Here is a 23,229-nt window from a genome sequence, read left to right on the forward strand (position 1 = left end):
CAGAGCAACAGTGGAAAACCAGTCTTGCTTTTCTATACTGGTATACCTGCTTTTTCCATGGACACTGCACTCCGAAGCCAGCACCAAATGTTGAGCCAGCATTCTGGCAGGGATGAAAAGACCCTTGTGTAAATGTACACATCCATGAGTCTGGAACTGCTCTTTGGCTACAGAGCAAAGCTCAGGCAGAAAGCTCCTTTGGAAAACAGAGAATGAGACTGAAGATGAAGAGGTGGAGGTATGCTATTGGTCTTCTCTGGGGCAGAAAGCATTGCTTTCAGTGACCTGAAAAGCCCTGGCTTACAAAACTGAAAACTCTTGATGAAACAGCAAAGATAAAACCATAAGGATGTCCTCACACCACGGAGCATGTTCCATACAGCTCGCTAAAGGTGATTTTCTATAATAAATTATTAAAACAACTGCAGAGCAAGCTCTGCTCTTCAGTACTGTCCCCTCCCTAGGAACTGTACTGTCCCTGCCTAGGTCTGCACACTCCATCCTTCACCGGGCTCAAGCTCTGCAGTCCTTACCTCCAGCAATCCCTGGTCCATGCCCATTGCCTGGTGTCATTATCCTGCAAAGTTACACTGCAGCTGTGAGGGGAAGTTTTTAAGCACTCAGGATGGGAGAAGCTGCTACAGGGTGTGTTTGCTGCCATAAACAAACCAAAGTCCTAACAGATGGCTGGGAAGCCCAATTACCAAATAAAAATGGTTGGTTCCCATACCAAATAAGCAGGAGGAAGCAGACGCTCTTCACTCTAAGATAATACTTAGAAAATAAAAAACTCCCACAGGTAACTGGAACATCTCCCATATGGGAAGACTGTACCTGTAGCAGTGGAACCACGAGTGAAATAATCCACGTACTGCTGTTTCTAAACCCTGAAGTTTTCATTCAGCAGAAGGAAGGGAATGAAATATCTCTCAATCTTCCAACCTTATTCATGAAACCAACAGGGACCTTCCACAAGGAGATACATTTCCAATAAAAACTAACAGTGATTTTTACTCTGCTTTTAAGAACTCATCAACTGTCGACACTTCCCTGGCTGATGAATCACTGCTCTGACAAATTTAATCCAGAGCTTGTTCAAGACATGCGACAAAGGTGGCCAGCTCCCTAATGACAACCATCCAGGGGCACAGTGCTAGGCTTTATATGAGCTCTCGGCACTCTGGATTCCATGTTTTAGCAAGACACCACACCTTGCCTTAAAAAATGAGGCTATGCAGTCCTACAGTGCCATGCCTAACTTGCAGACAAGTTATTTACCTACCCAGATGCAAGGATTTTCAACTTTTCCACCTTCTCGGGCCTTTATTATTCCTTTGGAACTACTGCTCATCTCACTGCCTAATCCTGGTTCCCTGCCCTGCCAAAAAAGCTAACAAAAATACCAGCTTTCACTGCCTTATAACTTGGTAGCTGACTACCTGTTCCATCTGTGTGTTGGAGAATGGTGGGCCAAATCAAACAGAAGCACTGCTATGGGACTGGAAAGCAGTTTGCTGAGTTTTTAATATTCTTATCATTATGCTGACAGACAAAATATTAAAAGCCACCTTATCAGAGGTTCATAAAGAGAGGGCAATCACTTACTTCCACGACGGATGTTAATCAGCAAATTTCCCTTGAGAATTGTGCATCCCTGCAACATTTGTGCTGACGTGACAGAGTCAATGGTCTTCGTTTTCCCATCCTCACAAATTTTGGGGCAAGGCCCCTCACAAGGACTGCAGAACATGCTGTTAGGAAAGAAAGGGAGACTGAAAATAAGCAACAATATGCAACTCTGAGTCTACGCACTGCTTTGACTTAAATTTTGAAAGACATTTCCCTCTAAAGCTTAGACAAACCCTTCAAGCTAGAATGAAAGTTATCATACTTCTGCAGAGGGCTGCAGATAACTTAGCACACTTGCCCACTGGACTCCAGAGAGGCTGGAGCATCGTACCTCCCGTTTACAGCAACACGGGAGTGAAGGGATGGACCCATACCCACTGTCTGCCAGCTTCTGAAAGGCTTTGTGGTCCTTCCAAAGTCGAAGGCACTTCAGGTAAAACCCAGTGCCCTTGCATCTGTGCATTTACTCTAACGTAATTGTACCCAGAAAGACCACCCTTCTCATTTATGCAGATAGCCTCAGAGTGCTGTGAAGTTTTGTGCTAATCCAGGCCCAACCTCCAAAAACAGGCCAACCAGGAACTGGTGATGGGAAAATACTGGTCAAGTTCTTATGAAGTTGTCTGTCTCCATGCCCTTAAACCAACACTTGAAGCTCAGCACTAGGGAATTCCACGCTCCCAACTGTCGTGAGTGATGCGCAGAAAGCGAGCAGGGAATCAGTCACTATTTCTTATAGCTTAAGAGGTATTAAAGCAGCAAGTTTAAACAAACAGAAGGATGCGTCTTGATGCAAGGCAAAACTAATTTGCAACAGGAATTGGGAGAGACAGGCCAGAATTCTAAGCAGGTTCAAAATGGACTACACAGATGGAAAGAGAACAGGATCACCAGTGACTATAAAACACTAACACAGACACAGCCCCAAACTCAGAGAAACCAGATTGTCAGAAGCTGGGAGGAAACATGGAAGCGCAGGCTCACTTCTCCTGCTTCTTATACTCACAAGCATTCATAAGCATTTTTTAGCGTCCAAACTCAAGGAACAAGAACTCAGGCCAGCCTAACCTTTGCCTGCAGCAGCTTTTTAAAGGCTCCATGTTATACTGTCTGCATACTCATCTCAAAATTGACCACTTCATGTGTGCACAAAACATACCATGCCCTCTGATCACTCCTCCTGGTAAATGTCTTTCCCAGTTCAAGGTCATTTTTATTTTTCAATTTATTCTAGCACTTCCTTTGGTATTTCATTATTACTTACTCCACCTTACTGCTTTAGAGGGGAAAAATGAAAAAGAAAAAAAACAAATCTGTCTCCAAACACAAAGGCTTCTGATGACAACACTGATAAACATGGACTTACTATTTATTCTTTCTAAAAGAAACAGAACCTACTTTCTTCTGAGGCTTAAAGAAACATGTAAATTGATAACAACAGTTTTTCATGCATAAACAATAAAAGAAAGAAGCTTCCTTTTCTTAGTAGTAAGCTTCTGTTTCAAAATCCTGCACTATAACACACCACAAACCACTAAAAGCTGCAGATACAAGCAAGAGGCATTCAACTAAATGTACAAAGAACACTGGAAATGCTTTCCATTTGCAACTATTTGTTAACACCACCTCTGGGGAACAAAACATTCACTGGCCTTGAGTTACAGCTCCTTTCAATCTTTGCAGCGGAGCACAGCACTGAGATAAGATAGGATGGCCGTGCACTTCAGTGTAAGCGGTTCAAACAGCTGGTACTACAAGCTCCAGTAGATAACAAAAGAAACATTTCTCAGGTGAATATCTGGATTCGAGCAAAGGCTTACAGCCTTGCTTACATCCAAACACCAACCAGAGACTGCTGTGCTATTTGACTGAACGGAGGGATGACACCCATGCATGCAAAGACACACAACTGGTGTAGGTATGATCACAACCACCTATCCAAAAACCTCAACATCACAGAACAGCCTACAAAGACATCTTTTTAGCACAGTACTGAAGCACTATGAATTTTACCACACTGACTGTCCTTTACTCAAAGTCTATGGCTTGCAAGGGTCAATAAGCAAGTAAGGCTACTTGCTTAAACCACTGATAAAATAAGAAAATCACAAGCACACATCACTCCAGTTGTTAGAATTAAGTAAGAGCACATGAGTGCCATTCCTACACAAGATTATTCTGTATAATATTGTCAGCTGCTGCATTATTTTTGTCACCATCCACATGATTGTTCCCTTCTAAAACACCATGGTTATCTTCTGGAAACAGTGAAAAAAGGGAAATAAAATTAAATACACTAAAGAATACATGTGTCCAAAATGCAAGCACACATGAAGCAAATAACATGCAAAGAAAGATAACTCCTACGGTTTGTTCTGTGTGATAATGGTCATCAGCCAACCTCCAACTTTATGATCCTGGGCTTTCACTTTCTTTTTGTTCCTGTCTACTTGAAGACCTGGTTCTGTATTGTACTGACCTCCTCAAGTCCTTCAGAAGAACCAGTGGCAACTGACAATGCACAGGACCACACACAATCAGACCTTTCAATGGTGAATTCATCTAAGCAAGCCTCTACCAGGAAGCCATGCAATTCCCCATTGTACGTTGCTGTTTCTACCTGATGGAATTTGCATCACAAGCTGCCACAGAATAGAGGGTGGAAAAACCTGAACATGACAACTCCAATGGACTTCCCAGAAGCTGAATTACCTTTGGCTCCCGTTGCGTATGAATCCAGAGGGGCATTCTGCCATGCACTCATCGTTGTGAATCACAAACCTCTCATATTCACTCGTTTCGGTGGCAGGGACTTTGGAGCAAAACTCTTTAGTCACACAGCGCCAGCCCTCGAACTTGTAGGTGTTGGGAGGGCAGGTGGGCATGCAGACTCCTTCGTAGTAGTAATTGCGGCAGGCCACGCAAGCGGTGTTGTTGTCAGGCGCCGTGCAGCTCCCCAAGCATTCGGGATGGCAGCACTCATTTTGGTCTGTACAGGCTCGCTTGCCACATGAGCTGGGGCACACTGCAAGACAGAAAGCAAGGTAGCATGAACCAGAGCTATTAAACAAAGTGAATGGCATCAAAGGAAGAACCCTGATCCATAAAACGCTATGCCTTCATTCCCTGGGCTCTAGAGTATCTCTGCAGAAAAACCAACTCCTGTAAAACTGACAAATTAAATTCTGTTTTTCTCAGTTTTAGTTGCCTGAAAGTATCTTTTCCCCAGATCAAATTTATAACTTGAGCCAATTAAATAATAAGGAAAACTGCTGAAAGCAAGATCAACATAAGGATAATGGAAACGGCCAAGTACTGGAACCTATTCCACAGCCCTAGTATTATGGTTAATTCTTTTTTTTTCTTTTTGAGTGCTGACTTATTGTCTTTCTAAGTATTTCTCGTCTTTCCTATTTGTACTTCAAATTGGTCTTTTACTGGCAAGAAAACAAGCTTCCTTTAAACAACTTAATTACACTTGTACAATAAAGCACTGCTATCCTGTAGCACACATGGTTAGGTTGACCCCAGTGTAGCATCCCAATGTTGCTTATGTATGCAAAATGAGGTTTAATAAAGTACAGATGGTACGCATCAAATACCGTGGAATCACGAAGCTACTATTTTCCCCTGAAAAGCGTAACAGAATTCTGCCTTATCCCCAAATTCTGTGTTCAGAGAACAAAATATGAAAGGGAGAAAAAAAACGGGGTGCAAATTTATGGAGACATTTGTTTTACGTGAAAGCATTTCAGCTTGGAAGACACAAAGAGCGAGCAGGATCGTCAGCAGACAAGCTCACCACTGTTACATCAAAAGAAGTGGCAGCATTATATTTATGTAACAACAACATTTTGATTACAGCGTTGTATGGCCTTTTAGCCAGGCGAGCTGGGTGCCAGAGGCTCTGTAAACAAACACAGATAGGAAATCTGGTTTGCATTAAGTAACTGTTTTCCACTTTCTAACTTAGCTAAAACACAGCACCAATAATAACAGCATAAAACAAAATTTCAGTAGTACAATTGCAGCGAGATCCAAGCAAAGTACCACAAGACATTTAAATTGAATGATTTGAGCAAAAAACATATAACCAGCAAAGAAGTTAATATCCCAAATGAACACAGAAGCAGCAGAGCCCAGCCTGGAGAGAAAGACAATGTTTTAAGAAACCGTAACAGTTCCACAAAAGTTCTGCACAGCAATTTCTCTTTCAGTTTACAACTACAATGTTGTTCTAATGCACGACTAAACACTCTAAAATCTTGAGCCCCTCCTCTTCCCATAATGAGATCTAGGCTTTCCAGTATGTTTTTACAATGCTACTGAGCAGAGCACCACAATTACAACACAGGACAATAATTTAAAAAAAAAAGGAAATAAAAGAAAAGAAAGAAAAAACTGTTCACAGCTCTGCGTCAGGATCTAGACATACTATGTCAAGTTTTTGTTTTCTGCCAGCTTTAAGGTAGTGTCCACCTTGAAAAGGACTTGTAAAACCGCCATCACACAATTTTGCATTTCTTATCAAAATGGTTCTATATTGATCTTGCTTAACTTTATTCGCTTTTTATTTTAAGCCCTAACTGCCAGTTTTGCAAGTTTAAGCATCTGGGTACCAAGTTGGGTTCTTGTTATACGATTAAGGCTAAGAAAGATTTTGTGGAGGAAATTCAACCTGCGGGTGCTTCCCAAGTAACCTGACTGCCTTAACAGTATCTCCCGTATATCAGCAGGTAGCTATTTATCACCAGCAGTCCTCCTTTCAACGACTGACAGTGCCATTACTTGCATATATGTAGCCACGTGCCACTAACACAACAAGCCTGCATTAAAGACAGCTTGGAACATGCTGAATTGAATGCAGCAAGTCTGCTGCGCAAGAAGGTACTACAGAAGTTGCCCAAGAGCTCATGTGTCTTTTCCAATTAGAAAAGAAACATTACTTAACCCTGCAATCCTTTCCTTGCACGTACCGCTGTCAGAACAGCACTGCGCCATACCTGTATACTCATTTTTTCAGAGTGCAACCAGGCAGAAAAGTAGAAGGGGGTTGGAGAGTGAAGACTGAGAACAAGGAGGCGGGAGCATGGGGACGGCCGATGCCTGCCCAGGTAGCACAAATACCACGTGCAGGCCAAATTAGGAAAGTTTTTGCAAAGCCAAGTTACTTGTTAGTTACTTAGTCTTACAAAGTTACTTGTAAGACTACCGAGAGCAGGAATGCAGAGGCAATCACTGCTAAATAATGCACTGTGTAAAGATGCTGGATTTTTTTTCTTGAAAAGAAAAAAACCATACGTACCAAACCTTTACACAAGCATAAATAAATACACAGGTGTATAGTCTTTTTTGGATGGTAACCTGTACCAGTGTGAAAGGAGTAAAGCCTGCCCAGACGCCACCTTAGTAAGGCATCACAAATTGCCTCTCACCTGAAGGTACACAGCACTACTCGCATTTGCGACTACTAAGGGATTTAAAAAATAAAAAAATTAGTGTGTCTTGCTAGCAGATGGACTGCTGTTCTGAGCGGGTGCCAGAACTCAAATTTCACATATGGTAGCTACATTTCCAGTTCAAAGCCCTACTAAGAAAAAAAACACATACACACTCCATGCCTCCACAAAGTTCATTACTAGATGTATTGATTAACTATACGATTTTCTTTTTTTCTTCTAGACAATTTGCTAAAAAACAAACGCTGCTATATTAAGTATTCAGATAAATACAGTACAAAAAGACTTGAGTTTATTTCATTCTTGGGAAAGATTTTCATATTCCCTTAGTGCTTCTGCCATTCATGAACAGTCTGCTATATAAATAGGATTCCCTGCATCTCCTATAAAGAGATGTAAAGTCAGTAAATCTGCTGACTCTTGTCTACAGAAGTATATAATTCTGTGCTTCAATTTATGTATTTCACATGAAAAATGCATCAGTGAAACAGGTTTTCAATACTACAGTAATATTTTAATCACAACCATTTTAACAAGAAGTCTTAAAAACTTTTTAAAGATAATTTTTTAAAAGCTCAGCAACCTTGCTTTTCTCTCAGTCCTGTTTTTCCCTTGTTCTTGCTAGCGTTGGCACAGCTTTCAGCCTGAAGACAATACGGGTATCCTGTTTCTTTGAAGAGGCAGAACAAGCACTTTTGTGTGTGTCTACGACACATTATGAACAACAAAAAGTCTTATCTGCTGTACATGCCAGTTCCCTCCGATATCCCTGCTATAAAAACTTTACTAAACAACACTGGCTGGCCTTACAATCGAGCCCCATCTATCCTCCCCCCTACCCTACCTCACTGTGCTACTTGGGCTGCTAGATTTGTACCACAACATTTAAAATGCAGGTTCCAAAACACTTTTGCCAAAAAAAACCTTGAAATACGCTTGACAACTTGTTGACTTTAGTCCGCAAGAACATTAGAGAGACAAATATAAACAAACAGTGGACTGACATTTGGGGACAGAATTTATCAGCCAGGTACAACAGTGCCTTGGATCATTAAGGCTGATGGCTGTATACAAGAAAACCCAAACCCCCAAACAAATCCTTGCTGACACGCACAAGGGGAAAAAATGCTTAATTGTCATCACGTGGAGCTACCAAGATAATGGAAAATTTCGATGACCTTGGATGGCAGTCATGGAAAAAAGAAGTCAAAGCAAGACCTGGAGAAGGGCAGACCCTTGAGCAGTTTCATGACTTTATTAAAGAGACGGTGGAGGCTTGAGTAGACCAGAGTCTCTATTTATATTTAGGGAGTGTAAGTACTGAATAACCATCAGATCTTCAGAGAAGGACATTACGAGAGTACCAGTAGCCACAAATCAAATTTATTGGAGGAAAACCAAGAGCGGTAGCTCTTTTGACCATCCATGCTTTACCTTCTCTTGGATTTCTTCAAATGAGAAGTCTTTCTTGTCAACAAAATTCAGGAGATTTTTCCAAATACTATGGAGATACTATAATCACTCGCAAAAAATGCAAAATATTTCATTTCAAGATGCCCACTTACTGAGCAAATCAGATTCAGACCTGACATATAGAAAGGAGATACTTTAGAACTAAATACAAAGATCTTACAAACAAGAGTAGCTCCAAAAGAATCTGACTCAGAGACTCATTATTCTCAATTAAAATCTCCAAGATGCTAAACCAAAATTGCAAACACAAAGCAATGTTGGGAAATCCTCAAACACAACTCTCCAAAAAAAGCAAGAAACAAATCATCTCTCTGTATTTACGGCAGTTCCTTTTTGGACAGCCTCATGCTAAGGAGGTGGTAGTAAATTTGTCTGACATCTAATACCTCCTGCTATTTGAAGCGCGCACGAAGCTAAAGCTCGCTGCAAATACTCTGCGTTGACATCATGGCTATTGTACAGTTTGGACAGACAAAGTGTTCTTATCTCCAAGACGCCATGACTTCAGCAATGCTGAAACAGAAAAATCAGGTGAATAAACAATCCGTCACAGGGAGTGAAAACGCAGCCAGAAGAGGAAGACTTCTGGCAAGCTGAGGCACCGGCCTCTGCCAAGGATGGCACAGTGCCAGTCACATGCGGGCGAGCAAAAGGTTGCCAAGTGTGGGATAAATATTTTTTTTTAAAGATTCTTTCTCTCCTTGTAAAACGATATTCGATCCTTCCTTTTTTACACTGTTTCTGCCTTTTTAGAGCATCCTTCACAGAAAATGATGCTTCAGAAAGAAAAGAGGAAAAAAGCTGAGTTTTGAGCAGAAACCAGAGGATGAAGGGAGCGTTTTCTCCTAGCCAACTACTGAAAAAATTAGCTGTCTAAATTTATCCACAAAGACAGAAAAAAACGGTCATTTTTGGAATGTTAATCCCTCTACATGACAGAATTTTTAAAATATTGCATTTTAATGGTCTAAACTTTGGTACGGTCTTTCAAACAGCTGACTTCAAATGCTCAAGCAGCCTATACAAGACCTGACTTCTTTCGCCCAGTATACTGTGAGAATAGAGAGACTGGAGAGACATTACTCAGAAAATCCAGTTCCAGTGATTCATTGCCAGGGCTGGAATCAAATAACTATAGAATAAAGGCTGCAATAAGGAAATACACATATTAAATACATGCAGTAACCTGTTCCCATCACAGAAATACGGGTACAAGTCATCTCCAGAGAACTGAACAGGCCACTTACAGCAGTTGTACAAAAACTTTATATTGCTGCAGAAACAGGTATTAATAACATATTAACAGTGGTGGATTTTTTGTCTTTTCTGTTTTCCCCCAGCACTCTAAACTCTCTCATGTTTAGTGAAAATCCTGAAAGAAAAAAAATACTGCTGTATTGAACTACTTTCTAGTAGTTAAGGCATAAAATTTGGCAGATTCTGAAATTAACTGCCAGGTCTCAAAGGCTCAGTGCAACTCAGCACTGATACTAGGACTTGAAAGTGATCATCTCCTTCCTCTTTAAACCTCTAGTACGTAGGCAATCATGCCCACCAGTAAAATATTTGGATAGGTCTATACAAACTTAGACCAAGCAGCAAGAAGAGGGCATTAAGTCTAGAGGCTGCAAGCTATGTGTGACTCAAGATCATTTCACTAGTCATGTGTTTCCATGTTTACATCCTAGTCATTACCAGCCCATTTTTATCTGGCAGACCTTTCCAAGGATTTTAAAATTATTCTGAAGTTGTTCTGTGAATTTTCTTCCCACTATGCAAATCCAGTTGAAGTTTAACTACATCTGGTCGGCTTCCACACAAAGCTTTTCGGTCTCTTGCTTCTTGGTATTTCAGTTTGCCACAGATGCTGTACACCGTATCCCCTAAGTGAAGGAGTAGGTGTGATGAAGCATCCAGAACCTCAAAATAACCTCAAAGGATTTGCCCAACCTGACATCATCCCACTAACTGCTCGATCTTTAACCATATGAAAGACTGATAGAGAAATCTACTCTTAGATCCCCTTCCTCAGGATTTTATGGTTGGAAAACAACACCACACTAAATGCCTGTAAAGCCAGTTGTGCAGCAGTTGGTTCCAATTGCTCAGCTGGAAGCACCTGTAGATGATTCTAGAGCAAATGAAGTGGAAGAAAGGAGCGGAGACAGGTTAGGAGAAGAAAGCCCAGCACCACTCAGCACCTGGAGACTCTCAGATACCACCAGATGCGGTAAGGTCTATGAAACAGAGAGGAATCATTCATCATTCAATGAAACGAACGCTTTGCTAGAACATATTGTTGTGGTAAGGTACTTGATGCCCTCTAGTTCTACAATTTTTTTCTTCAATATTAATATTTTCCCTTCAGAATGGTTTTAGTACCTACAGCATTTCAGACTAGCACAGGCATCAGAAAAGCACAGCCCCGAGGAGCCAGAGGCCCACGGCATGGTTTGTAATACCTCAAACACACAAACGCCTCAGCACAATGTACCTGTAGCTCTCCTCCCCAGGTGAGAAGAAGAGAGTAGCCTATTAAAAACAATGATGAAAACAACCCAAAGCATATTTCAGTTGGATACACTGGAGTTTGATGACCCCACCACCACCACCTCTTTTGGCCGACTATCATTCATTCTTTAGCCTAGAAGTTACCTCAAAACAGCTTCCAGGCTTCCCAGCTGTGATATATAACAACACATGTGCTAAATCCATTTTATTTCAAGTGACTAGAGGACTCGGGGACACTATTTGGCACTGTAAAACCTCCCATCCCTTCAGGTTTTCTGCAAGTGAAGCAATCACCCCTGCTAAAAGCTCCAGCAGCGTTACAGCTACTCACATCACACCAAAACTGGACCAAATGCAAACCTGAGTGAAGAAAACAACTACCTTAGACCACAATCAACAGAGGCTGACAGACAGTATAGTTACTCCATTTGCTGCTAAGTGCGTAATACTAATGACCAGGAAGGTGCAAATAAACACGACTTATTGACAAACCCAGGCAGCACGAATTGCATTCTCTTTCAAAACAGTTTATGTTGCCCAGCACAACCCAGACTGGCATCATTGCAGCTGGCACTCGAGAGAAAGAGGAAAAAAACAAGTCCATTTTGTCCCTTCCACACCAGTATGAATTCAGCACATAAACAAACCCGACTGAGGCGTATACACAAGCATCTATCAGGCGTTCAGGCCAGTTTTACTCTTATCTTCAACACGAGGTAAACAAATTGGTTGGGCATGTTTTACCATCAGTGCTGCACTGTTCTAGAAACATTTCCTCTATGAAAAGGGCAATTTCCCACTGGAAAATGCAAATCAGAACAGTAACACCGATGCCAGCGGGGACAAAGGCAGGACAGCGAGGGTTACCCCGCAGTGCTGAAAGCTGCTCCCCACCCGCTGCAATCACCCACTGCTCACGGACACAAACTTGTTCACGTTTCTAAAGGGGGAACTGAAGTTCCTGAACTCTTCAGTAACACATAAGGAAAGAAAAGGGCTGCTGCAGAACAGCTCTGAAGCAAATTATTTTTCTTTTCACTCCAGATTACGAGCAATATATTGGGGTTTTGCTTGTTGTTGCTTAAAGTAAGATTTAATCTGCCTGTCTTCCAAATGCTGCAAGTGTAAGGCAATAAGCTTTACAGGATTTAATTAATATACTGCAAGCAAGGAGTGCTGGTCAGTCAACTCCTGGCAAAAACCCAGCTGGAGGAAGAATACTATTCACATTCCAGATTTATTCTGAAGAGGGAGACAGTTTGATAACATTATCACACTGGCCTAAATTATGTAGTTTTCTTAACACTGAAGGGTAATGGCAGTTTAATCTTGGGCAAAAAAGAAGTCAGTGGTTTGGAGGGATTCAACTCCTGCTTCATTTCAGGAATGCCCTTCACATTTATGCATTAAACCCATCAACAGGCTTAACCATTCTGGCATAAGCAATGAAACATAATGCTCATTTTAGAGGCAGACATCAACACTGCTCCAGTTGAAGGCTAATTACCCTAAAAATGAAGAAGAAAAAACAAAACTTCAGTAAAACTAATGTTTACAATACACATGGTAGGGCAAACTTGTTTTTTGCTCACCTCTGTGTTAACAACAAGTAACAAAACCTGTTGAGTCTTAATCATCAAAAGATTAAAACTCAAGGAAACAGCCAGAAAGAACAAGAACATTCAAATTGTTTTACTACATTGCAAATTTTTTCCAGCTGTTCACTTGCTAGTGAGATGGCCCACTAAAAACGGGATTAAGATCTAGATATTTAGGAACCTGAGAAAAGAGAAGAATTACAATGGAAGCGCAAAACAGGATGCAAGAATACAGATGGTTTGGAGAGTTATCAGAGATACCTGGGTGCATTTGGTTTAAACTACGGACTAGTAAGTCTGAGAGTATGTCATCACTTACGTTATTTGCACGTTGCAAGTGAAGGCATCCTGTTAAGATCAACATCACTTCAAAGAATATTAAAGGCAATTATGTTCAAAACCATTAAGCGAAGTATTTCCTTCACGACTTCCAGAAATACAAGAGGGTGTAAGCAAATCTGACAGCAACTGAAGGTTGTGCTCACATCCACAACAAACAAAAGGTGAGCTCCTTCCCTGGTTTTAATAATCATGGAATAATTTTTTCATTCTAAATCTTTCTTCTATTATAAACACACAGGGAATGTAGAAGGTGCCAGAGTTTGTCGGACCCAAAAGCAGACTGGGAGATCATGCATTGATCCATGTCTGAATGCATTTTAACATATTTACAGGCAACACGGACAGCAGAAAGGATACAACTGACTTGAAATCTATATTAAAATTAGTTTCTTATACACCACGACTGTGGATGGAAAGGGAAAATGTTGAGTATCGTTTCAGACTTGATGCAAATTACTTTCACAGACTGTAAATCATTCTGCACTGTGTGGACATGAACTTTTAACTCCATCCTACACAGTCTGATCTCCAAAGAACAGGACTGCTGCAACAGTTGCCTGTTTGCTTGCAGGTTACTGAACAGCTCTGTTTGCGGCTAGAAAAGGCTGAGCCAGGTTACAGAGCCTGCTTTGAGAAGCGCAGGGATGCTCCTGATCCACAGAGGCACCGGACATTGCTGCTACCCCAGAGGAAGCCCCAAGTGAATCACTGCAAATTCGGCAGCTCTGAACCCCCAGCTCGCTCAAGCCAAGCAAAGGCCTGAAACACCTGAAATTAGAAGACACTGGAAAAAAGTGACTTGTGTCAGTGGGGGACACTGACAGGAACAGTTTATCCATTTGCTCAGTGTTTTCTTCTAATCTAAGTGGAGGATAGCAGCCTGCACTTAGCCTATTATCTTTAAAAACATACTCCATTATGAGGCAGAACTATTTCAGTTCTTCCAATACGTTGAGATAAAATACACTGAACGAGGAAATCACGCTTTACTACGCCATCCCCAAGAAACTGCAAACACACATAATACACCCGGGGGACAAACGGCACACACAGCACTGCTGGCCATGTCATCAAACACACCGTTAGTACTTGGATAGGCGAGTTGTCCCTGCTTATACACACGCTTTTGAGGAATTCCTATTACTATGACTGGAAAAAAATAATAATGACATTGCCTCGGACTTTCTAAATCCTTTCCTGTAGTAAGGATTTGTGATCAGATTAGGGAGTACCAGACAGTTTTATTTATTTATTTACAGGAAGGACAGTCAAGGTGAGCTGTATCACTGGACCTGACGGGCTCCAGGCTGCAGCAAAGCCAGCTCAGTTATGCTGCCCGGCTACTCTGAAGCCAGAGACGGCATCAAACAGCACTTAAGAGAAAAAGGGGGGATTCATGTTTTTGATACTGGCACAAAGTGGAAAGCATGCTGCTTCCCACTCTGTTTCTGCTAGAGTTTGGCACGTTTAAGCTACACTTCTCCCCTGCAGTACCTTTTTTTTTTGTCATCTCAAGTCACATTCACATGAGCATATAAATACACAGATTCTTACACACTGTGTATAGCAGATACTTACATGGATGGTCTCAAAAAAGAATATTCTTTTCACACACTAAAAAAATTATACAGAGTTATTTTAAATTCAGAACTGTTTGTATATTCCTTATAAGTTTATAAAACTCTCACTGTCCTCCCATGACTAACGAAACTGGAATTGAGAGAGTATTCTATATTTATAACTCGTCTGGTTGCTCATGCCTATGGCCCTATTTCCACCCTCCGTTACTGTACACAGAGCTATGTGAGGTATTGTGGGTTCCCAAACTTCACCGATTTCCTAACAAGGCAGGCCTGTGTCCCGGAGGAACAAGCTGGGGGCTGTTTCATTCGAGCATTGGCCGAACTCAGAGGGAGAGGCCTTGAGCGTTGTGGTTTTGGCAGCTCTTCTTGAAACTGGTATTAGAGGCCATTTCTGTGCAATTACATGCCTAACTGGCACTGGGTTGTGTATCGATGCTACCGATACATCGTCTCCAGCCCAGGCCCGTTTACAGCCCAAACCGTACAGCTGTGGCTACACACTTCACCTTGCCCTATTTATTTGAGCAGTGCCTGCAAGCCGAAGCACTTTGATGCGGTGGTGGCAGAGAAAGAGACTGTATCAGGTATCTAAATGCAGCAAAATAAGGAAAAAGATGGATTTCATACGCATGAGGGCTGGGTGACACTCGTAATCCGTATGAATGTCTTAAGGTCTGCCCAAGAATCACGCAACCACGTCTCATCTTTTAAACAAAAACACTTCACTAGTTCGTAAATCCCAGAGAGAAGTCTAAGTCTTTGTCATGACAGAGGTGCCTCGTAATCGATGGATTTTTAACACGTGCCAGGCACCTGGGGGGCACAGAAACTGTTTCTAATTTGCAGATCCTACATATGTTCAATACAAATAAATATTTATATAAAAAGCAGAGGGAGAAAAAGACAGAGGCAGATTTTTCCCATTCAAAATACGTTGTGGTGGCTGGGATTGGGGTCTAACTCTCACGGAGTTAGATTCACTACGGTATTTGAGCTATAATAAACCACAAAAATCAAGAAACCCACAGCTCTTCCTGTGAGGCTTTGCAGAGTCCAGAGACAGAAGAGCATCAAATGGTGCTAACTACCAACGAAAAAACATTACCAGGAGAGCAGTGGCCAACATGGCCAAATTTGTTTAACTGAATAAGTTCTCCTCCAGCAAAGTAAATTTGTCCTTAGAATATTCTAGCTGAGAGACAGAGGAATCACCTCAATCACCCTATAAAGTAAAACTAGATTTCAAAAGAAGAAGGGCATAGGTCAACAAAGATATATTTTGGTTCAGTCAAAACAATCGCTGCTTTGAAAGCTGAGTAACACGCTGCACCTGAAGACACAGGTACTGGCGACGAAGAAATGTTACCTTAAACCCTCATGGCACTTGGTGTCTGGTTGGTTTGCATGTTATGTGCGCTCAGAACAAGTACCAGCACGGGGAGAGCTCCTGAACGTGTTTTGCAAACAATTACAACAACCCGAAACAACACACTGGGGCTGAAGTCATCCCAGCAAAGGCCCCGGCCTCGCGGAGTGGCACCATTTGCAAATCCAGTTCTCACAAGAGGCGCGGAAGGGAAACACCCGCCTCGCCTTCCCTTCAACCCCAGGGGCACAGTCGGCGCTGCAGGCAGGCAGGAGTGCTGCAGGGGTTTTTTCCAGTTTATTCAACCGCTTTCTTCGCTTTGCAATAAAGCTGTCAAGAGTAACAGACAACTCTGGTGAGTCAGATGTTCAAAGGAAAAAAAAAAGATCTGTAACTTCTCACCATCTAAACAGTAAAGCTACTGGTGTAATTGTTTTCCATCACCTTGCATACCTATAACACAAGACAAACTTTTAAAAGCTATTAAAAACTCCTTCTGCTTAGGAAGAAGAAAAATGGTCTAAATTTATCCCAAGAAGCTGCAGTTCAGTTCACTTTGAGGGAAGGATTTAAATATGAAATATTTTTTCTTCCATCAAATTAGGGAGGAAAATTATAAAAAGGTCTTTGAAGAACCAAATGTACCAAAGCTTAGTATTACCTTTTGAAATGATAAAAAAAAAAAGAAAAGGTTCCACATATTTACACCTTTAAAAAAAAAGGTCTATGTTGCAGTAATTAAAGCACAGATGTTCTTCCACAAAAGCATTCTAATTTGACTGACCTTTTTCTAGAGTTTTTTAAAATTCTCTTTTAATGTTAAATTCCACTAAGCACTTAATTTATTCTGTAGAGAGTTAGTATTAGGTATAGGAGATGATGCAGGTTCCCAAAACAAACAAGCACTATACAATTCAGTAATGAAAGTATTTATAGCTTCTTCATGCAGCACGTGCAGACTTCAGACAGACTGTGAAGACTTCTCACAACCTCGTTTACGCTAGAAACTGCTAGATTTATAGGGCACCTACAAACACCTACAAATGGAAAATCTAATGAATTCTAAGCTTTATTTCTCAATAATACTGCAGTAAACAAGATTGCCATTACCTTTTCTTCCAGTTACGGGTCTCCTTGAGCCAATAACTGCAGATATCTTTGCTTACAGAGGTCAAACAGGTGAAAGCATCATCGTGCTTCCCATTTTCAAACTCCTCATGATGCTACACTGTCTTTTTACTTTTCAAAAGTGCATCCTTCTCCTTTTACTGATCTATCCTGAACACGCCAGCCATGCTATTCAGTAAGTTCTCTAGGTGTGTATTTACAATACACAGAGCAGACCAAGAACAAAATATTTCTGGCTATACTATAGTTATCAATATTGTATCATCCCCAGAAATATTTAATGCTGATGCTGAGAAATGTTGTGACGAAGCGTTATCTATCACCTCTGGTCCCAATGCTCGTGACAGTAAAAGGAGCCCAGTGGCTGGTTTTGGCCAGGCGCAGGGGGACAGTGCGGTATCGCCATCAGACCACACTCAATTTGAGAAATGCCTTCCAATTCCATCATTAGAAATGACATTTCTCTTCCAACGTTTACGACTGCAAAATGAAACAACGGGTGGATCTGTCTCTATTTCAAGTAGGGGAGGCCCTGCCTTCTCTGCAGTTATAAGAACCTCAACTTCCATACACATTAAATAAAGTTTTCTGTAATTATGCAAGCACTAGCCTGAACACACACTCTTCAAAAATCACACTGATTAAAAAAATAAATAAATAAATAAATAAATCACACAAATCCAAATTTGCAGACAGAACCTTCACTGAAAAACAACAAAAGGGAACTACCAAGTAACAGCAGATCCTGCTTATTGATCGTTACGAAACAAGAAACAGGGAGGGGAAAAAATAATTGGTATTCCAGGATGTCCCACACACACACCCAAAACTAAAAGCATTAAATTGGATGGGAATGGAACAGCTGATTTTGCCTGCAGTCAAATACGGAGAAGTATCATTTAAATTGCAAATTATAGAGCAACAGCTTTTTGCACAAAGTTCAAGGGCTTTTTATGGTTTGTTTTTATGAATTAGGAATGACACAGGGAAAAAGTAAGGGGGTTGGACTAGCTACTACCCTTAATACATATTTCAGCTTAAGTATTTCTCAGATTCATTCGATACACTTCATCTAGGCACCGCAGCTTGTTAAAGTGATGACAGAAAGCAAAGCAGCTTCTCTGAGATCATCCCTAAGGATTTAGTATCCACTGGTGGCCACGCTGGCACTGGAGGATTAACTGCTACAGAAGGATCTCCAAACTGACTAATTACTCCCCCCCTCCCCACATCGTGTCCTTCCCCACACAGGAAACTTTTAATCCGTTTATACCTTTCCTGGGAAGTTCTTTTCAACCAACAGTTCATTTGACAAACCTTCCGCTTCCCTTTCCCAGGTTCTGAAGAGCTCGTTCCTACTAACATCAGCTTCTTGGCCTTGGTTCCTACAAATTAAACTTCGTGAATGCCTAGTAACAGAAAAATATGTACTTCATATTTATACAGCGCTTTTTAATCAGCAGTTCTCAAAATGCTATACAAAGCATGAAATCTAATTGAGTGGCTGGTTTTGATGCCCACTTTAAAACAGGGGGGAACAGATGCAGTAAAAAATGATGAGTTACTCAAGGTTACAGCAAAAAATTTAGGAACAGAAGCAGCCGTTTGTCTTGATACGCAAAAGCCCCTGACACTACATGAACGTAATAATTTTCTTCTAAAATGTAACAAGCCCTGAATTACAGACTTCAGTAAGCGATTACAGAATGCTGTTCAGAGGACCTGAGGTTCAAATTATTTTCTTGCCAGGCTGTTAGTACATAATAGAGAAGAGACAAAGCAGAAGCCAGATTACCTTTTAAAAACTATTTTGTAAATCTCCTTGTTTGGGGGATATTTGGAAAAAATTCTACCTGTGGATATGCCAGTAACCATAAAGAAATGGATATTTCAACTCTAACAGTGGACCACAGCCTAGTCTGAAATGTAAAATACCTTTGTAATATCAGAATCGGGTCCTTTGTGACAAACACAAAGATATTCTGGTGAAGATTCGACAGACTTTAAAGGATGACAACAAATGTCACCATCTTCAGCATGGGACGAAGTGAGGCTTGTCCGACAAAACAGTACTGAGCCAACGGCTTTACGGTGATGTACGACGGATCCATACAAGTCAGCACCACGTCACTTAACCATAAGATTTAGCTGGAAGGAGTATTATAAAAAGCATTAGTGAAAAGGATGTAAAACAGAGTCTTGGAGTTCTTATAAGAAAACGTACACAAGCTATCTTTTCCAAAAGTTTCTATATTTTGACTCATGAGCTTTTTTGACTCTGGAAGTTTTTTAAGTAGTAAGCCAAACAGTTTTACAAATTAATTTCACTTTTTTAAACTATATTGTTTTCTTCATTTTGTCCTCCTGTTTTGTTTTTTTTTTAATCACAGATGCAGATGGCGCCACCTGCGCAAGTTTACATGCTTACACCATTGAGTGTCTTTGAATTAACTTCATGCCAATAATCGTTTTTAAGAGATAACACTGCCAAATTGGGCACTTGAGAAAAGAAAGATTAATCTAATTCTGCTTTTTGTGCTCACTGGAGAGAGGTGGTGGCCTCTCCCACTGTGGGGCCGACAGACACGCACAGAGTTAGTTTAGCCACTTCCAGACACACACGACTCCCATCATCTCAGTCCCATCTTTTTACCTCTGGTCCCCACCCAACTCCACTGTTCAATGTCTGATATAACCTTTACCACACAACCTGTGTCAATCACGACTGGATTTCCTCAGTCACCAAAAGCCACAGCGTTCAAATACCCTGCGGTCGCTGGCAGATCTACCTGCCTTACTCAACACACTAGTGGGGAAGTGACAGGATTTCACCCACAGCACAAATAAGAAACCTGGAGTCTACGTGACCTGCCCACAAGCTACACAGCTTGGGACACAGTCCAAACTGCCTCCATCTTAACTAGGGAGACTTCTCCAAACTGCCTTTTTTAAGATTAACAAATGTATCTAGCTTAAAAATTATCATTTAGAGAATGACATTACCAGGTCAATGTGTTCCTGAGCATCAAGTACCTCTGAGAAAAGACGATTTAAAAAGCATTTTGTGGTTCTTGGTGCAATGGATAATAAAAAAAAGAATAGGCTCAGCACAAATAACTTGATAGCAATGTCTCTGAAAACCAAAATCTTTTTAAATGTAGTTTGAAATCTGCCAAACCAAACTTAAAAGAAACTCTACAAGTCCACAAGCTCCTTGGCTGACTTCTCATTCCCTCAGATTTCATCTCACTTGCACGGCAGCATACAGCTTTGCTCACATCTGCCTTATCTCTGGATAGATGAGGACAGCAGCCTGTTCAGTCTACCATCTCCTGCTGTACAGTAGCTTTTCCCCTGCTCCCTGTTGGCCTAAATTATCCTTCAGGAGCTTGTACACTCTGCAGTCTTTTCCCTGAGCTCTTAAATCACTCCTCAAGCCTCCTCCCTACCCCAGACTCCTAAAAATGCGATCTCATCAGTTATTCCCTACAAACCACTAATAAAGTATCATCATGAACTTGGTACTTCCCGAACGTCAATACACTCTGCTGGCAACCCTATCAATAACCAGAAGCTATGAAGCTCATGCAAGTGCGCACCTAGTTTCTGCTGGTTTAGATCAGGGTTTGCTTGATAAATCAGCAATGCTGACACGCATCCACCAAACTAAAGGATTGCTGAGCTCCAGTATCTAAAGATGAGATTACAGCTAAGAAGTATTCAGCTGTAAGTCTGATCTCACGATCTAAGTTACGTTCTTAGCGAAGTACTGCAGCATATATTGTTTTATGGGCAGTATCCTACTCATTTATAACGTGCACACTGTAAATCAGAAGACTCAACACAGAGAAACTGAGCTATAATTACACGTAGCACTAAATGCTTTTGAAGTCCAATCATTCACAATCAAGGGTTAGCAGACTGGTCCAAAGAATCATCTCACATCCAGAATGATGCGGCTTCCACCGGGTATGCAGTGGCTCTAAGGAACTACATGTCAGCAAATAGATAAATCTATTTTTAATAAAACTGCTATTGGTTAAAGGGGAAAAAATGCATAGAATAAAATTCTTTAAAGTCTCAAGTATATTTGTTATTTTATCTGCACCTTTACATTCTCTCACATGACAGTAAGGGCACAGTGCTTGCTCATGCTGACGTATTTTGGTCAAGAAAAGCAGGCTGCATTGCAATCACCTGCATTTAGAGCAGCTTCTTACAGGTTCAGTGACTCTTTGTGCACCCTAAACCCCACAGCTGAAAAGAAAAAAAAAAAAAGGAAAAGGAAAAAAAAGAAAAAGCGCCTGGTGTTGTTTCATTCACCACTCATTGCAAAACATTGAAATCAGCACCAGCTCGGCGGGGAAATCCAATAAGGCTGATGCTCTCGCTGTCTATCCCTGCCCGCACCCGGCTCTGCAGGGCTGCGCGGCCACGTGATGGTTTGTTTGTGAGTCTGGAGCAGCACCACACGAGGCACATCTCCCACTGCGCCCCACAGGGACCTGCTCTGTGGGCAGGGGACAGCCACCGCCCCAAACCCGACCGCGGCAGTGCAGCAGATCCTCATAAAAAACATCTTTTCAAAACTCTGCACGTGTACCCAAGTATGTGAAATGGGACAGGACATTTTTACGGTGCTACCACTTCAGCACGCATTTCTTGACTTCAGACTCAAAGGGAAGCAGTAGCAGCCATTCAAGGCACGGAAAAAATGTGCTTTTGAAAGCACACGTGCACAAAACAAAGCAAAAATTTAAAGGCACCTCTTACCATAACCTCAGTTTGATTCTGCAGGTATAGATTTCTCTCCATAAAAATCAATAAAGGATTATTTTAAGCCATTTGATTTCATTACCCCGTATCAAATTTCTGCTCTGAACGGAACATCTGAATCAATTTGTAAAGCTCCTACAGGCTACGCTGTCGTAGGCTTTCAAGTATCTTTTCTCAACCTCCCTTACCACAAAAACAGCAAGATAAAAATCCCACACTGGAGGTTATTTGATATTTCTAAACAAGTACCAGCGGATTTTTTTTTCTCCCTTTAGCCCTCTGATTCTTTACACTGATGTTTCAGAAGGAAAGGAAAAACCAGCCACGAGCTGCACAGAACAGAGGGCCAGTTCAAAACAGCAGAAATGTGCTTCCTCGGGTGTGATTTCTTCAAGACGCCCCTCGCTGCGAGAGCTTTCGTGAACAGCACAGGGGCTTTGTGTGTCTGGATCCAAGGCGTGTACCTGTGAGCGATGCACCGTGTGCCATTCCTGCCCCTTCTACGGCCCCGCACGCTCTCAGAAACGCACCGCGCTGCTGCAGTGGTGACTGAGGAACTAAAATGTCCTCTTCCCAGTACCGAAAGAGGAAAACATGTTGAATTAAACAAAGACACGTGTACGCTGTGCACTCTTCATACTGAGGCAATGGGGGTTCACCACAAAAGAAACACACTGCAGATCGTTAATGCATTAAAAAAAGATGGCATGGTGGATTTCTGCGTAGTGCTCTGAATCATAATGAGAGGCTTACTAAAAACTGAGCAGGCACACAAATAAGTGTCACAGCAATAAGGTTATTTTTTATATCTGTTTTAGTCTATATGTTACAATATAAAAATCCCGGAGTTTCAATCTGTGGGCTTCTCCCATTTCCCCCTCACAATAAATGATGTCCCTTTAGTGAAACTGCTGCCTTCATAACCCAGTCAACACATCCCAAACTCCACATTCAGAAAGGTTACAATCCCATTTGTTTCCCGTTCATAAAATCGCCAGCGCGAGGGAGCGAGCGTCACGGCACGGCACAGCCTCCCACGCAGCACCCCCACCCCTGCGAATCCGCACGGGAGTCACCCCACCACCCAGCTCTGCACCCTCAAAGGCTGCACTCGTAGGAACTTCGAACAAGTCTCCCATTCCTCTTCCTTTCATCACTGTCAAAATTAAAGAGCGAGAGATGCGAACGGTTTGCCTTTTTGGCACGCAGACTGCTCCTGATACGATCAGTATGAACAATTTGCCATTTTCAGAAAAAAAGGAAACAATTCAGAAAAAATAATGAGTAAAGCATCAGACTTATAATCTTTTAAATAATTACTATGAAACTTATTACTGTTTTTTTTTGTTTGTTTGTTTGGGCTT

The 23,229-nt window shown here is 41.5% G+C and overlaps 1 protein-coding gene across 2 annotated transcripts in view; it reads right to left on the minus strand.

The window, feature by feature from the left end:
* IGF1R (insulin like growth factor 1 receptor) overlaps window positions 1-23,229 on the minus strand; it is a 190,619-nt gene that overhangs the window by 46,063 nt on the left and 121,327 nt on the right. For both annotated transcript variants that reach the window (XM_068409751.1, XM_068409752.1), the window contains 2 exons: window positions 4,342-4,654; window positions 1,606-1,751 (listed from right to left, as the gene is read on the minus strand). In XM_068409751.1, the coding sequence (XP_068265852.1) occupies window positions 1,606-1,751; window positions 4,342-4,654 (459 nt within the window). The remainder of the gene's footprint in view (window positions 1-1,605; window positions 1,752-4,341; window positions 4,655-23,229) is intronic.

This window comes from Nyctibius grandis, chromosome 11 (assembly GCF_013368605.1).
Source record: "Nyctibius grandis isolate bNycGra1 chromosome 11, bNycGra1.pri, whole genome shotgun sequence".
Classification (NCBI taxonomy): Eukaryota; Metazoa; Chordata; class Aves; order Nyctibiiformes; family Nyctibiidae; genus Nyctibius; species Nyctibius grandis.